Source organism: Acinonyx jubatus, chromosome D2, assembly GCF_027475565.1.
Source record: "Acinonyx jubatus isolate Ajub_Pintada_27869175 chromosome D2, VMU_Ajub_asm_v1.0, whole genome shotgun sequence".
Taxonomy (NCBI): Eukaryota; Metazoa; Chordata; class Mammalia; order Carnivora; family Felidae; genus Acinonyx; species Acinonyx jubatus.
Window position 1 is genome coordinate 80,648,822 of NC_069393.1, and position 17,779 is coordinate 80,666,600.

General features: G+C 47.3%; 2 protein-coding genes across 6 annotated transcripts in view; one reads left to right on the forward strand and one right to left on the reverse strand.

Moving 5' to 3' along the window:
- Window positions 1-17,779, forward strand: part of DOCK1 (dedicator of cytokinesis 1) — a 524,727-nt gene that overhangs the window by 212,584 nt on the left and 294,364 nt on the right. The gene's annotated exons all lie outside the window — the stretch shown is intronic.
- Window positions 3,483-17,779, reverse strand: part of INSYN2A (inhibitory synaptic factor 2A) — a 58,546-nt gene continuing 44,249 nt past the window's right edge. For 2 of the 3 annotated variants that reach the window (XM_027063393.2, XM_053207852.1), the window contains exon 4: window positions 3,485-6,179. In XM_027063393.2, coding sequence (XP_026919194.1) covers window positions 5,996-6,179 — 184 coding nt within the window. In that variant the 3' untranslated portion in view covers window positions 3,485-5,995. Of the gene's footprint in view, window positions 6,180-17,779 lie in introns of all 3 variants that reach the window. The other variant, XM_053207851.1, reaches the window with a different exon arrangement.

Genomic DNA, 17,779 nt, shown 5'->3' on the forward strand with positions numbered 1-17,779 from the left:
CTGTTGCAGGCTGACCATTTTCCCATCTGTTTATGTGCGGACTTGAGAAATGCAGAACTCCCTGCGTAACTGGATAAGCAGAGACGCGCAGTGTGAGCCTTTTCTTTTATCCGTGTCTGTGGTATTTGCTCAACACCGTACAGCTGATTGTGTATCATTTATTTTAGTTCATTTTATACCTTTCAGCATTCGATGTGAAATGAACTGTTGGAACACATCTCACACACAGATGTGCCCTGACCCTAAGCGTCATACTTTTTTAACAAATAAAATTGCATCTGGCGAGTATAGAATTGTAGATCTTACGGATGCCGGAAACAGGTCCTAACCCAGAAGGCTTGTAGTCACCATGCCACAGAAGGAAGATCCCATTTTATCGTTATTCCAATGTGGTCTGCCACCGTAGAATAATTTTTTTTTAGTGTTTATTTTTGAGAGCGCGAGAGAGCGTGCAAGCAGGGGAGGGACAGAGAGAGAGGGACAGAGGACCTGAAGTGGGCTCCGTGCTGACAGCAGAGAGCCCGATGTGGGGCTCGAACTCATGAACCTTGAGATCCTGAGCAGAAGTCAGACGCTCACCTGACTGCACCCCCCAGGTGCCCCTGATACTGTGGAATAATTGAGTGAAATGCTTAGTTTTATAGTGTCTGATTTCAGATTTGGGTTTTCTCTTCCTTTTTGGAAATTCCTGAGGCCCTTAGTGTTAGGTGGTGTTCTTAGTCATGGTATGTGGTTCGGAGCAGGTTCGGAGTCATGCTGGGTTCGGTGCTCTTGTCCCATGGGCAGATGGCATGGCCAGCCTGCTGGGGGGTGACCTGCTACCCCCCCCCCCCGTCCCCTCCCCCCATACGCATGTGTCTCTGCTGGAAGAAGCACTTGTACGCAAAGCTGGGTTGAGAGAAGATCAGTTGTGCCTTCTCCTGTGATGTTAGGTGCCTCTACCATGTGATAAGATTTACATTCTGTTAATGGGGCCTTTAAAAATGTAATTGAGTGAGAAGGACTTTTAAGGATTTGTCTGCAGCCTGGATACCCACCAGAAGACCGGGAATCACTCATTCACTAAAATGAAAATGTGCCTCTCCTCAAGAAGGATTCCCTTGGAAAATTCTCCATGTAGGCTTAGGAAAGGGAAAGAGGCCATCTCCATCGTCTGCTTGCTCCTTTGACCAGCACCTCCTGACTCACTACACTCAAGTGAGGACGTTCTGCTGTCTCCACGCTGAGCGCCAGCCTTGGGGGACGCCGATGGGGCGGGGGTGCGTTGCATCACGAGGGCGGCGTCGCTGGTGGGGAAGATGTTGGTAGTGAGAAGCCAGCGCTTTCTCTGACCTGACATGCTTCTTTACTTGGAAAAGAGAAGAATGGAACTGGCCTGCCAGCCAAGAGAGCCCTTTGACCAAGACTCCTGACCAAATATTTGCACCGAGATGTGTTATGTGTCCATGCATGAACATTCGTTTTTGCGATGTTTATTCTAATGGAGTTGTGTCGGTGTGCTTTTTGAAGAATTCTATTCTTCAAAAGAAAGTAATAACATTATAAAAGTTTCAAATGGAGAGTGTCTGGCTCTTCTATACGAGTGTCGTAAAAAGGGTCTCTAATTGTATGTGTGCTGATCAGTCTACTTGAAAGACCTGTGGCTTTTAGCACAGGCACGGCCTAACGTGCTTGCGCATGTGAGCCACGACGGCTTAATGTATATATTTGTTTTCCTTCGGAATCGGCACAGGAGTTCTTTCTGCCTTTCTCACATTTCTAGTGTGTTTTCCAGGTTGGTCACTGCCTGGATGTATTGGGGAGGAGACAAACGCCACACCACTGCCTGGATAAAATATGCTGTGCTCTCTTTTGCATATCGTACTAAACCACGAAGGTGTCTTAAGTCAGTATGTACAGTTACAAGGCCGTATGCGGCTTTCGCAAGGCCTTCTCGCCTCCCGGAACGTGTGCTGCACATTGTAGCACGACTATAGCGTTAGCATCAGTTAACCCCAGTTCACAAAACGGAACTCGATTTCTGAATCTTGTAGCTTCTCCGGGAAAGAGATTGGTCACACACCTATCTCATGCCAAATGTGCCGGTGACAGAGTTTTTCCCGATCAAAGAAGACATATTAGTGTGGAAAGCAGCCTCTGTGATCTTTAGGTGACGCTGCGCCTGTGAAGCCTGCCTTGCTTAGTAATCAAGTCAAATTTTAGCAGCTGATAACAACGCTCCCTAAGAGTCCGTTCCCCCCGCGGTGGGCTTTATAAACACACTGCGCTGTCACAGATGGCGTGGGATGGAGACATTCACGACCTGGTTCTCGTTGGTTCGTTCTTGCTCTCTTCTACGAAAGGCACGAAGCAGGCACCTGGTTTTGAGTGTGCGTGGTCTGAGTTGTAATGCAGGGTTGTGTACCTCAGTTCTGTCTCCGATCCTAGCAGAGGGAGAATGGCTTTGCAGGGCACGCGCATGGTTGCTTCTGAGATTGGAGGCAGCCTGCGCTGGTTTAGGAGCTCAGACAGCATTTACGCCCCACCTCAGGTCTCCACAGCAACGGACACCTCGGGAGCCCCACGGAAGTGTGGGAAACTCCTGCCCACATCCTCCACCCTTTGCAGAGGAAAAGGGTTTTCCCACACCTTGATTTCCTCTCCATTTACACTCTGCTGGGGCGGGGGGAGGGCTTGGGATCCAAAGAGCAGAGGCAGGGGCCCCAGGACCTCTCCCTGGAGGCCGGTCACACACCAGTCACTCTGGAAGTACCTGTGAGGCAGAACATCCTTTGCTGTATGTGCTTGTTTGTAAGAGGGGACCTCTGTGGCAACCCCAGTTAAAGGGTGTGGTTTGAATGGTTGAAGAGTGTGACCCGAAGCGTCTCCCCAGGTGCTCCTGGCTGGTGCACCGTGTCTTCCTTCACACGCACGTGGGTCCCACCCATCCTTTCTTTTCGCTGGTGAGTGTGTGAGGGCAGCGGGGCCCCCGTCTCAGCCTGCAGGGGTCCTACCGTCCTTGCCGGTGGCCGCTGCCCTTATAGACAGCGGGAAAAGGGTGGGGACCTCTCCCTTGTGTCTCTGCCAGGGCGGCGAGGTGGAGATCTTTCACCGACCCCCCGAGAAGAGGAAAAGAAGGAGATGGCCGATCCCCTGGGACTAGGGAACTGCTTGGTGGCTGATTTGGAGAGAAGCTGTCTCCATGGGACCGTTGCAGGATTTGGCATGGAAAGACCGATGAGTTCACTGGTCTCTCTGAGGTGTTTTAAAAATTAGACACGAGTTAGTCAGATCCTACCGGGAGGTGCTTTGTGCCCTTAAAAAGTCTTCCTGTTCTTCTGGTGGCTGAAGCCCCCGCCAGAGTCCATGATCTGGAAAGCCCAGCCCGAGCTACACGTCCGCCCTGCCCCCTCCCAGCCAGGCCTGGGGAGCCTGCACTTGCCCGATGATTGTCTCCCTTCCTGAAGGCTAGAGGAAGTTTTTTGCAGCCCCAGCATCCTTCCCTTATTGTTATTTTCATGGATTACTTCTATTTTCCCAAATTACTGAGACCATGAAATAAGTTCAATATCCACACAAAACATTACCTTTGATTTTTTTTATTTAAAAATTAATAAAGAACTTAGTGACAAGTATAATAATTTAATCTCTATACGTAATGCCGTGTGTACATCTACATATGAGGGAACACTGTACTTTTTACCTTGGTTTTGTATCAAAGTTTTTACTTAACTCTTTCTAAGAGAGGAACCAGCATCTGGTAGTGACACATTGCAATTAAACTATGAAATGATTTTGAAAATATTTCTTTCTCTTCTGAAGATAGTTTTATTTTTAAATAGGGTTTATCTTCAATTTCCTTCTTGACTCTGAACATTTTAATTTTTTTTTTCTTTTTTGGTCTAGACTGCTTTCAAACAGTGATGTCATTCTGTTTACTAGGATGCCCTCTTGTTGAGATGGATTTATAACACTCGTCAGAAAGCCACTAACACCCTTATTTCAGTTCCCCGAGATAGTCGGGATTCGTAAAACACAAGGGGGTATAACTTGTTGCAAACATTTTTATAACTTTAGTTAAAAACAGTATAAAATACATGAAACACATTTTTTTTTTTTTTTAAGTTTTTGTCTACATGAAACAATTATGCTTCCTTCATGGTACGGGATCAACGTGCCTGTCCATTTCCTTGCACAAAAATATTTCTCAATTCTGTTTACCGGTACTCAAGGATTTCCACCCTCACATAATGTTTCCACGAGAGATGCGTGTGTTTTTTTTAAAGGCTACCTCCGCAGTATAGTGTGAGCAATCCCAAAGAATGCTTACGTGACACACGCTTCATTGTTACCCGGTCCAGGTCTGATTGCTGATCACTAGGTCCCTGTAGAATCGAAACACTTAGAACTAAAATAAATTTGCTGTTGAATCAGGAGGAAAATGCACAGCAAGAAACAGCTCCCGTGAGAAATGCAGGTAGAGATCTCTTACCAAGGGTCGCCGCTTTGTTTTTGGCATCTAATCAATGAGGTGTGCATGCCAGCATTAGATCGGATGGGAAACTTCTGGACAGAAACTTGAAGACTAGGTTTTCTTGTACGTTCACACAACCATTCCAAAGTTCCATTGTACAAAAAAAGGCAAAATAAGATCCCTACTTCCTCTTGTGAAAAGCAGAAAATTGACAGACCAGTCATTCCTAGACTAGGGGCTTTTGATTTCTATAAAAAAGATACTTGCAAAGGTGCAAAATAATGAGTGAAAAAATAAAGGAACTAAGATTCGTATTGCAATGTGTAATCAAGAGAGGACTCTCAGTGTCACTGTTTATTTAAAAAATACCTAAAAACATTTGATTCACAGCTTTCCCCTAGGTATGTCATTTAGTACAACTGACTAATAGGTTCGATGCAGGCGACGCTAAGTTTGTCAGTTGGCAGCAGCTAAACTAAACACGCGGTTTCTCTTTGAGATGGTCAGGTCTTCCACACTCGTTACAGAGCGTAACGGATTGTATAAAACGTCTGGCTGCGCTTTGGGTGACGAACGGTGTCTCAGAGATTGATCCACAGAAACGCTTTCCGGTGGCAGAGAACACCCGTGATTTATTGGTGACTGTACTATCCGCCGTGTATCTCTATGTGTGTTTTCAGATTCTTGCCAGAATTTATCGTTTGGCCTTTGGGTACCCAAAGATTAAAAATGAGATCTAAGAAAGCTTAGTGTCCCATAGCTCTGACCCTGTCAACTGCAGTGATTAAAGGCATGTCCTGACTTTGGGGGACTCCTGGCTGCTGGCCGTTTGGAAAATGAGCAGTAAACATGTGGCAGGTCTGAAGATGAACAGAATGCTAAGTTTGAGGTGTCAACCTGACACTGAGATGTGGTCACTTGGCTTAGCGCTACAGCACATGAAGGCAAATATACATATAGTCACATTTGAGAGATTATTTATGGTCTCCGACCACTTGAAAAAATTGTGCTTTCTCCGGAATTTGATGTGCTGAAAATTGCACTCGCCCCCTGCTTATTTGCAAAATTAAACATAAAAATGAAGTCCTTTGCAAACATAAGGCTTGCTTTTTCTTCTCATTATCAAAAAAAAAAAAAAAAAAAAAGAAAGAAAAAAAAAGAAAGAAAGGCTTGAAAATAATTATGAGTTTTAGCTGTGTACGGAGTGATAGCCCATCGTCTCGCAGGCTGATGACGTAATACTTGCCGATCTGGGGCGGGGGCACAGAATTTTTTTACCTATCCCCTTTGACTACATAAACTTCATTTCAGAGCTTACCTCCCACATCCACGAATTGCAGACAACAGCTGGCAAGGTGTGACGTGTACAACCTTGCTTCTGTTAATTATCTGTTCGTACAAAAGGCCTTTTTGGTAAGCAGGGTGGGAAGTGGGAAGTGCTGAGCCGGCCAAGGCTCGCTCCATCCTATTCGTTTTGGAAAAGGATTTACTTAACTCCAGTGGGTTTTCAAGACGGCCTTTAGACTCCAAACACCATGAGTTTTAAAGAAACCAGAGTTTCCATCTTCCATGCTTTTTAGATTCGGGTTTGGATTTTTGCTTGGGAGTTGCGGAGTAGGGCTCCTGAGAGTAAGGCGAAGGTACAACCTGAGTTTCCTCAAAAGGATGGAGTTTCCTCAGAACTGGCCGGAGCTTGTCTTCTTGCTGCTTAAAGTCCAGCTCCACACTGGGAAGAAGAGAGAGGGGAGAATTTAGTGCGTGATCTTCCCTATACAAAGATCCCCCTTAGCGACGGCAAAACGCGGTGCCGTCCTACGAGGGTAACGATCATTGGGATTATGTTTATTATGTGATTTTCCGCCTCGGTAGTGAGCAGTCGGCTGTGATCTATTGTAGCTCTGTGTCACTGAACTATCTCAGGTTCATTTTCCTTGAAAATCACTTACATGCTTTCGATGCGAGTCTTTGGAGTTTTATTAAGGTACTCCATTGGTGTCAGAGTAGATAATGTGTTGGTGGAAATGAAAAAGATGACATCTGAATAACCCTTTTGCTTGTCTGGAGACTGCACACACATGCTTCACGGGATAGATGGATGAACAAAAGTAGGAGTGTTCGGGGGCCATCCTAGCACGTACGGAACAGGGGCGTGAAGGCCCTTTGCCTGCATACCTTTTCTATAAGATTAGAGAAATCCATGGATCTCACCTCAAACAACTGTGGCATGAAATGACCTTGGCTTATGTTCTTTGCAAAACCTCATCATCTACCACACTCGTGAGAGCCACAATACCCAACCTCGGGGAAAAGTGTGTTTGTGGGGTCAGTGCCATTGAATGTTACTCAGTTGTGATCAAAGACAGTTTTCAGGCAAGAACATGGTGTTCGGTGACGATGACCCCAAATCGTAATTACATTGCTGAAGCCAGAGTGTGTGGACATGTAGCCATGTGGAGGGACCTTGGGCAGTGGTGATGATGTTTGCGTTAGAATGACAGGACTGAAGGCGATTTTTTCTTATGAAATTTCTCCACAGCCTGCCTGGAGTCCTCACTTCTCTTCATGGCCTTGGAAAACCCATTGTTGATCTCCCCACTAGTTTCTAGGTTATCCCCTTGGCCTTTGGGATAGGATGCCCTGGTCCACACTTTTCTGTGATGGTCCCAGGAGTGATGAGCCTCGTCTCCCTTCTCTCTACTCCTGTACCCTGATTATTTGCATGTGGGCGCCGGCTTCTAGAGAATTATGCTCTGTGCTCCTTCATGTCTGGTCTGGATGCTGACTAAATGTCAGTAGATTTCAGGAAAGGCTCCGTGGTGATGATAATACATGAGCTCATAACATTGTATATCCAGTGGAGCCGTAAACCATTTACAAACATGAAATCCTATTGATTTAGAGAGGCATTAATCCTAGCCAAATTTTGACATTTTGGAAAGACAAAACAGCAAAGCCGTATTATCTGGAGTTTTAAAAACAAGTTCAAGACCCATCTAATGGACCATTTTATGTTTTAAATCCACTGCTCCATTTTTCTTAGCATCAAAGACTATACTAGTACTACTGGAAAAATTAAAAATATTGTCAGAGAAGTTTATGGCTAGTTAATAACCCCTGCGCCCAACGCAAGAATTCTTCGCCCCCCTCATTTCAAAGGGCCTTTTTGAGTTATGGTGCTGTTTATGGGAAGGAGGAGGGAAGCTCGTGAACTCGTGCCTTGCTAATCTAGAACATGGGATAATGGAGGCACAGTCCCTCTTAAGGGCAGTTGTGGGAAGTGCAAATCTGCAGTTATGTGGCGTGGTGGGAAGAACAGGCCCAGCATCCTGCCTTTTCTTCTTGTTGCTGCGGGGGCTGTGCTGGCTTCGACAGGTGCCTGCTTCTCTATCTCCAGGTTCAGTGTCCTTTCCTTCAAGGAGTACAATAATTACTGCCCTGACAATTTCACTGCCTTCTGGTAAGGATTTCCCCCCGCGTCCCCCAAAGAAAAGTCAGTGAAAAAGTTTCCTAAACTCTAAGATGCAATTCAGATATTAGTTAATCCTTATTCTCTGTCGATCACTAATTTCATAATGGGAACAGGAGCAAGCAGTGATAAAGATAGATATTAAAGAATTCTTCGGCTTAGACCTTTAGCAAGGAAAACAAGGACCTTGTAATTGAGTTTGTGAGATGCTGTGGTATCCAGCGTGGTGTGTTAGGTACAAAAGGGTAATTTTATCAGGTGCTTGGTTCGTATTGAAAGCATGCCTTCCAGATCATAACCACTTCAACAGTCCCAGATAGGTTTTGAGTTATTAGATGGTCAGGCGGGTGCCAGCATTTCCTAGGCCGACAGTACAGTTCTGGGTACCTCTAATTATTGAATTCCCATTAAGCAGCTACGTTGGGAATCCTGTTATTAACCAATTTATCACACCGCGGAACCATGTAATCACAGAGTAATCTAATCCGAGTTCTTGTTAACAAAATGACTCGACTCTATCTGTCGAGTTGATTCCTGTTTGCCCTCCCCCATTACTGAGAAGCTGCCCTCAGGAGCAGGAGCTAGAGCCGGCTTCTTTATGGAGGGAGGGTGTATGGCCACGCACGCCCCCTGGGAAAGCCTGCCATGAGACTGGCAGTGACCTTGAGCCGTGCTCCCCCCCGCCCGTCACTCACACATGGCAGTGCATCTGCCTGTGGAACGGTGTGCCCTGGCTATCAGACTCATGATGCGTAGTACCATGTGCCCTCTTGTCCCCTGGGGGCCTTTTGTCATTGTGGAAGGAACACGCCAAGTCACCGGGTTGATCTGAGGCAGGCAACTGACTGGAGAGGGCAGTGTCTGAAGGTTGGTAGTCTGGCCAACTGTGGCTGACATACAGCAGAGGTCCCTTCAGTCTTAGCCAAATGGCCAGAGGGAAGCAGCACCTGCTGTCCTGTCTGGAGCAGAGGACTTGGACAGAAGCCACCAGTGGACATCGGGCCCTCGGACTCTGCGCACAGACCCCGACCCTGCGAGTTATTCAGTTATCCTGTGCCTGCGGGAGAGGCAGTGCCCTGAGTGCACTGGATGTGGGGGTGGGGCCCTGTGGCTGCCTGGCAGACCCCGTGGTGCGGGTGTGCTCACCGCTGCTGAAGACATTACTATTGTCTTCGTGGCCCCTACTCTCTTCCCGCCTGGCCCTGGCATAGCTGGCCACTCCCCGTCCCCCTTCTCCAGCCGCCTCCGACAGGACCCTCCCACCAGTCCTTTCTTTTCACGCTCTCTGCCCTCACCACCAATACTTACTATTTGTTTCCTGATTATCTTGCCCTTGTCCCCCAAATGCAGGTGCAGGGACTGGGGGAATGTTGTCCCATCCCCTGTTCCCAGCACCCACCGCAGAGCCTGGATCATGGCGGTTGACTACATCATACTTACTGGATCGACAAGTGAACGCAGAGCCTTCAAAGACGAAGTCACCTCTGCTCTAGTCCTAGCTGCCCTGGGCTCTTCTGGTTGAGTCACGTGGCCCGTGCCCCCTGCCCCCCTCTCCTCCCACCCTGAGCCCACTCCTTGCCACAGACCAACAGGGCTTCTCCTGGGGGTCGCGCCGTGGAGCCCGCTCCAAGTGGAATCTGCCTGTCTCCATTCTGTCAGGACATAGTCAGAGAAGATAAGGAAACATCTTCTGCAACACACACAAGGATCCTTTTGGAGCTGGGCCCCACACTTTCAGACCCCACTTCTCTTTTTCTGGAAGAGTCTGTCTGAAGATCTTGGAAAGGATGGACGGGGTCCCTAGGCGCTCCTGAGTGGTCAGCTGTTCCCGTGCTCTGCTCAGGGGAGCTCAGGAGTAGTGTTTCATTCCTCCTGTGGGCTGGAGGAAGGCCTGGGCCACAGGTGGAGGTCTGGGTGGTGTTTTCCACCTTGCTGAGGGTGACCGGCCTCCACTGTCCAGTTTAGTCCTGCCGCCCTGGAGTGGTTCCAGCTCGGAGACATAACCCTGGTGGAACGAGTAGGTGGAGACGTTTGTATTCCAAGTCTGGGCTGTAGACCTCGTAGTCCAGGTCCGTGGACTCTGCTGGGGGTTTCCACCGCTCTCTGCACCCGCCGGGGTCTGTGTGCCCGTCAGCACACATGAAGCAGGAGGCGGCTGGAACTGCCACCCATCTCCTGCAGGCAGGACCCGGTGTTCGTGATGCACTGGCATGGGGAGATGTAGGTCATGCAGAATGCTGTCTGTCAGGGGGATGAGCAGTCTGGAAAACGTCCTGATGCTTGAGCTCCAAATCATGAATGTGAAGGGGCTGTGGCCAGGCCAGCCTTACCTGTGCTAGGTGTTCCCGCCTTTCATGCTTGAGCAAAACCCAGACTGCAGATTGTGCTGGGTGAGACAGAGTGCCCCGAAGTCCTGGGGCTGTGTCCAAGACATAAGTCCCCAGGAGCTGCTCTTATTTACCTTGACACTTCTCCATTCCCTGCCTGCTTCCCCTTCTCCCGCCAGACAATCGAACCATTTCACCAAAGGCTTTGCGTTGAGAACTCCACGTGAACAGAATCACGCAACAGCACAGGCCTTCGTGAAGCCACGTGCCCTACTCCACGTGACCCACTGTGATAAACGATTAAAGCAACGGGCTGTCGAGTCGACTTCTTTGGTTAATCTTTTAAAAGTGCAAGTTTTGGGGGCACCTGGGTGGCTCAGTCAGGTTAAGCATCTGACGTCGGCTCAGGTCACCATCTCATGGTTTGTGAGTTCGAGCCCCGTGTCAGGCTCTGTGCTGACATGTGTCAGGCTCTCCAGCTCAGAGCCTGGAGCCTACTTCAGATTCTGTGTCTCCCTTTCTCTCTGCCCTCCCCTGGTCATGCTCTGTCTCTTGCTCTCTCTCTCAAAATAAATAAACATTAAAAAAATTTTTTTTAAAAATGAAAAATTTAACTATAGGGGCTCTTCTTAAAAATTATTATTCTGTACGTTTCCAAAGAAACAAAAGTGTATCCTAAATCTTAGGCTGCTCCGTCACCTGGCACCCAAGCTTTGTTTTCTTCCTGGAGACTCTGCTAAGCTTTGTAGTAACACCTCTCCCCCCACTCCCTGTGCAGAGGAGTGTGGTTGTAGCTTCTCCAGTCGGTGGTCTGCTTGTCTGATGCTCCTGTAAATACTTGGACCTCGCCATGGTTTCTTGAGCACGCTGTCGCCAACTCCTCAAGTTAATTTAAGGGGAACGTAGTTAAAACATCCCTTTCTTCAGTCCTCTGTGTGGAGCAGTTAGGAGTTGAAAGCAAGCGAGTTTGGCTCCCAAGCATTTGTGTTTTCTGGAGTGGAGGAAAACCTGAAATCTCGGATTTCTCCAGCCTCAGCAACGTCGGCAGGCTCCGCAGACGGCAGAGCAGAATTGTCTGTTTTTAATTCTCCCTGAATGAGATGGCAGAGTCCCCTTCGCTATCTGTGGCTCTGACTGACTTGCGCTCTGCCACTGTGGGTAAATCATCTCCCCTTGGCGGACCTGAGCTTGCTGGGCTGCGAAATGGTGGTGGACATGCGCTCTTCCACCACGTGGACGTTCCATGGCACAACCTCGAGTGCAGAGAAACACAGTCATCAGGGTATGTGCTGGCTCTTGCTGTGTAGATCTGGATGGGACAGATCATGTTCCCCAAAGTGCAATGCTTTACGTATATAGCTAGAATCTGTAAGCTCCCTATCAGCACCATGGACAACGCCGGTGTTGTTCAGAGGGAGCCCAAGGTTAGGCTCTGAGTTTTCAGACTGGCTGTGTCCCTTGCCAGCTGGGAGAATTTAGGAAGTCTCTTCCTCCTGGGCCTTGGTTTCCATACACGACCCTGGCCACACCTCCAGGTAGTTGAAGAACCCGGACCCAAAATAGCCATCGTACTCTCCCAAGTGCATTGCCACTTGAATATCTGGGGGCATCATACATCCAGCATGTCCAAAATCAAATCTTTCCTCCAGCCTATTGTCTTTTCCTTTCAAACACAGCCTACAGCCAGCATTCATCCAGGTGGCCAAAGCCACACACCTTGCCATCAAGCTTCACTAGTCCTTTGTGCTTCATCCCACCAGCTGGGTCAGTGGATTTGCCCTCAGCATCCTTCCTCTTGGGCCAACATCCACTACCCTTGTTGAGACCTTGGGAAGGTTTTCCTCTGACCATTGAAACTGCCAAGCAGTGGGCTTTTCTTTCTCTTCTCTGCCTCCCTGTCTCCCTTCTATCTCGACTTCCTTCTCTTCTCTCTTCCTCTTCTCCCCCCCCTCTCTGTTTCTTCTCCCTCTTTCTCCCTCTCTCTCTCTCTCCCCCTTCTCTTCCGCCTCCCTCTCCCCTCCCTCTGTTTCCTACTCCTCTACACCCCTCTCTCCTCTCCCTAACCCATTTCTCAGTGACCTTCCATAGTCACCTTCAGAAATCCTGAAACTCCTTGGCAACGTCCTGCTCATCCTTCAGCCTAGCTACATGACACCTCTTCTTTCTGTGGGATTTCCAGAATAACCACATCTGCCCACCCTCCTTCCTGTCCAAACTCATGTGGAACAAGCTGCCCCTCAGGCATCGTTGTCTCTGCATTTTTACTAGAGCATGTCCATTTCACACTGGATCGTAGCTGTTTTTCTCTCATGACTTTGAACTCATTGAGGGACAGACCCTATTTAATTCCTCTTATGTCTGAGGTGTATTTAATACAGTGTCAGGCTCAGAACATGCTTTCCTTCTGAATTGAAATAAACTGATGAACTCAATCCAGATCCCCTCACTTCTGACCTCTACAGAATGCTACTGTTCTGTTTTTTATTTTACATTTATAATCTGTCATCTAAATGAATATATACAAAATATGTTTATGTGTTAATATACCTATAGTATATATTATCTGTCAGTCCCATGCCAATACGTTCAAATATTAACAATTTATATTGCCAGCTTTTTAACTCTTTGAACATAGAACTGATTCATCATAACTTTGGATCCTTCCCTCACCATTATTTCACATAGTAGGTACATAAGCCAAGTTTATAGAATCACTATAAGATGTAAAATACCAGAAGTAGAGGAGTATTCAATAATATTAATCCCTAAACTATAAGATCTCCCCCCCCCCTCCTTTCCTGGTACACTATGGCAAGGAAATTATTACTGTTGTAGAAACTAAAAACACTAGTCTGTTATCCTGCTATAATTATACGATGATCGCCAAAGTTATTGTTAGACAATGACTTCTCTGAGTGGTTCTTTATCTTGACTATACTGGAGAACAGCCCTCTTCCTTGGTGCTGGGCTGAGTTCTGTCCTCGATCTCCATCTTAGCTATGACTTCCTTTGGAGTACAAATACTGGCCTTGCACCCAGGTCTTATCAAAGTGCCCGAATTTATGGGCTGGCCAGATGCACCAGGATCAAGGAACCATGTTTTAGCCTCTCACAAATTGTACCCCAGAGAGGTCAAAGTGTAAAGACTCAGCCCTATTTATAACCTCTACCCATAATAATTTCTCGAGTCAGAAAGGGACCAGATCACTAACGAGACTTCGGATGTGTATTAAGCATATCTTACACCACATGCCCAGCAAGCCGCAGAGATCATACATTGTAATTACAAGGGAACAGTAATGATGAAATGTAACCTGCCAACATGCTGCTGTCCCTGGCTTCAATGAGGAGCATGAGTGTTTTGTCTTTGGGCAGGAAGTGTATTGTAACTATAGTTAAGATGAGAAGACATGGAAGTCCCCAGAATTGGTTATAGTGAGTGTGGCAGGTGCTGGGGGCGGGGTACGGGGAACATTAGGTGACCAGAGTGAGGTTGGCCGTTATCTTGGCCATCGCCTCATCTGCTCTTATCATTTTAAAGATGGGCACCTGTCTGCCCGGAGAGACAAATGACTTCCTGGGGTCACGGTGCTGGAGGTAGTGTGCAAAGGAACCTGACCCCCCCCCCCCCCCCCCGAGCCACCAACCCAGGACTCGAATTCTAGATGCTCCATGGAGCTCTCTCATTTCAGATCTGAGCTAAGGAATGCTATCTGCACTGATAGGAATTAATGATAGATAGTCTCATAGCACAGGCCAGAAAACCATTATCTCTTTGTACGTGTCCTCTGGTGTCACCAGTGGCCATGTAAACCCCAGGCTCCCCAGTGTATCTCCAGGGATGCTATGTGTAAGAGAGGAGCTCTTTCAGGATGACTGATGGGAGAGCTGAGTGAGCTGTATGGCCCTAGCAACCACTGTCTTTTCTAGTCACTGTGTTCCCCATGGGATTTCAAAGGATCTAACTCAGGGCATTGTGGTAGGGACCCAGTCCTACATTGAGCCCCTAGAAAAATCTCCATATTCATATAAAAATGAGTTACCTCTATTTTCTCACGATATTGACAGTGCAACCTTCCCCCCCCCCCCCCACACACACACTCCCCCCTTCCCCCCAGCAGTTTTGGACATCAGTGAATGCCTCCTTAACTATTCCCTTTGGGCATAACCAAAGGTGAGAGTTTTAAGGGAAGGGTTATCAATATAATCAGCCTTTCTCTGCTGAGTAGATTTTAACTGATTGCTTTACAAATAGTACTTTGAGATCAGTAATCAGTTTTCGGTTTTCCAGCATCTACTCTGTATCAGAGTTGCATTTTAGAATTAAGGTATTACTAACTATTACAAAAACCCAAATCCATATATGTTGGGAGGAGGTGGGAGAAATCATATACTTTTAAAATTCTGATAGAATAGAAAACACTTGCATTATTGGCTTTGGGAATTTCCAGGGAGAATTCTGAGGTCCGTTAAATCTTTTTTTCTGACTTTTAATTTACTGTGTCAAAAAAATACTTCCTCATGCCAGACTCTCACTGCGCAAGGTATTATCCAGGGACTCCTTTCTGTCATCTTCCTCCTAGCCCATCATTCACCGTAAATACTAAGAACAGAGCGTTAAATATTAGACGAAAGGCTAATTTCCTCCACATCAGTTCATGTTGTTAAAGAACTGAATCTACACCAAGTGGCGGTAATTAGAGCAGGACTGGACAGAGCACTTCCACTAAGAGATAATCACTAAATGACAAAGGCTGTAGAGATTCCACTCCAAGTGGGCTCTGGACAGGCTAGATTTGGCACCATTTATGCATACAAATGCAATTACCTCTCTTCACAATAAGACTTCATTCGTTATGAAGCTTACTGTGCTGGTGGCTGTCCTGATCATGCGTCACCCTCACCAGCTCTTTGCACTTTGTGCACTACACCAGAATCAGTAAAATCTCCGTGCACGATCTCATCTGGAAACTCTGCATCCCCATATGGGGCGCTCTTATTGGCGATGCTATGAATTACCAAGGATGATTTGAGAGAATGCCACCCATTAATTCTGTGAGTTCCTCCTCCGGTCTCATGGAAGGCTAAACTTACTCCTCTTTCCTGAAATCCTCCGGTCGTTTTGGAAAAGAACGTGCAGAATTCGAGAACTGCCTACTTGATGAGCAGTCAGAGATAGCAAGGTACTAGAAAGTTCCCAGCTGCTGTAAAGATGAGTGTGCATGAGCAGCGAGGCATCTCCCTCCATCTTTGGGGAAGCACTGGCTGTTTCTCTCCCTAGTTCCTGCTGGTCGTTCCCGACTCTGCAGTCAGAGGAGCCGGCTCTGTAGCACACAGCTGAACCCTCCTCAACATGGTGTCCTTCCAAGATGATCCTGCCTCCTCTGAGTCGGCCCTCTCCCAGGTGGAACATCCCAGCTTCCTTCAGCTCCTTCTTAATCTTTCTTCCTTGTATCTGTGGCACAAGGAGGTTCCCCTTTGTCAGAGCTCTGTTGGTGCAAGTCTTACCCTAGGGGGTGTGCGTGGGCTTATCTTCAGCCAGGTTACAGACTCCTTTCCAGCTCCCAGTGACTGGGGTGGAGCCTGTCGTTTCCTAGGAGTCCCGTGGAAATGGTTGCTGCAGAAATGCGTATAAGCATCCAATGGAAAGGGCTTGGGTATTTTACCAAAACAGTGGTTTGAAATCCCGCCCATTGTTGACCATCAATGGATCATATCAAATGACAGAATTAGGACGCAGACAACATGAACTTCTGCAAGGTCCCTCCCTCACTGGTGTTGAAAACAAAGTAGACTTCCGGCATTCCTACCCATTCATATTCCTGCCTCCCGACTGCTCCCTCACGTAATTAGTGTCCCTGGAGGCCAACTGTGTGGTGGCCTTGATGTACAGCAATGGAGCAGGTGTGGGCAGCATCTTCCTAGAGGGTACAGTGGCCTCAGGTCTTGCAACTAATGGTGAGACTTCTAACACTTACAGGAAAAATTTAAATTCTGGTAGCGATGCTATTTAATGAATCTGGAATCCGCATCATTATTACCTTTTAAATCTTGCGTTCATTCCCAAAAGCCTCGGAATTGAGTTTGGCACATGCTATTTTCATAAAAATGTACAAACCTGAATTCAAGCCATTTTGTTGTGGTATTATTTTAGAAATTAACCACTTCAGTGAGGGAGGGAAATGGTGTGTTTCATTGTTCCTTCCTGAAACACAAACTGAACAAAAGGTGAATCATCAGCAGGGTGACTCAGCAGATTTGTCCGACTAGAGAATTACCAAGATAGGCTGGGTACAAAGGATTTTGAACTGCTTTTGAGCAAAGATTATATTAGTAATTTATCTCTAAAACATTTTCTGAAACAATTACAGCGTATTGTGACAGGAAATACGGATGATTCGCCAGAAAAGTTTTGCTAAAGAAACCTGAAAACTTGTATCTCTTTTAATCTTTGTTCATGCCGAGACGGTCTTTAATTAGAATTTCATAGTTGGTCCAGATCACAATCCAGGGGATGTCATCTTAGGAAAAACTCTAATCATGTCAGCCACCTCCAAATCCCCAGTTATGGGAAATACTACTTCTGATGTTTGGGGTTTCGGTGGACTGGAGCGAGCAGGGCAATCGATTTCGCTGCCTAAGAATGGGGGTTCGGCTGTGCATAAACCGATTTGCCAATGCAGGAACGGACATTCCTTGGGTGACAAATGCCTTGTGACACTGTCCACACTTTTCCTCCCATGGATACTTTCCGTGGAAGCTCAGACTCACTGCTGCTGTAAATCACTTGGAAATCCCTGACTCAACGAGCTCTCAGAGCCGGAAGGGACCTACCCGATCCCTTCGTGCCGTCCCACGTGATACAGAGATTTGTCGGACACCCCACCCAAGAGAGGGGGTCGGGGTCCAGCCCCGACCTCTGGGGCGCCCCGGTGCCTAAGCAGCAGGCTCTGGCAGGCTGACGTTGCCAACCTTTGGCTTGTGGCACTGGCATCTTTTTTCCCTGAAATTGCTTCAGGACCTTTTGTCCTTTTGATGTTTCTTCCAAGTCCTGTATATTTCCACGACAGACTTATTTTTTACAGAGAAATATGTACCGCTGCTTGTGGCAAAGGTACACATTCATTACAGGACCGTGTTGATGGAACTGCAGGCAGCCGGGTCTTGAACACGGCACCCTTTGCAGCTCCCCGGGCCAACTGCTACTGGAAACACGGTGGATTCTTATGCTGCTCAGACAGGGGAATTGGGTTTCAGGTGTAAATGCAAGACAGGCGGGGTCAAATTCATTGACTCCCAGGGCTCTCTGCTTGCCAGGGAACAGGTATGACAAATTGCAACATGTGCATATGGCAGCTACGATGGCCCCTTGTGTTCTACCAGTTCCTGGGATAACCCAGTCTTTTGGCATTTAAAAATTTCTTTAGTTTGAAACTCCTTCAACGTGTTCAGTCTCGAGGTGCTCTAGGCATCCTATGGGAAAAGGCCAAGAAGAGTGGCCAGGATGGTGGTATGGGGACTCCTAGGAATATT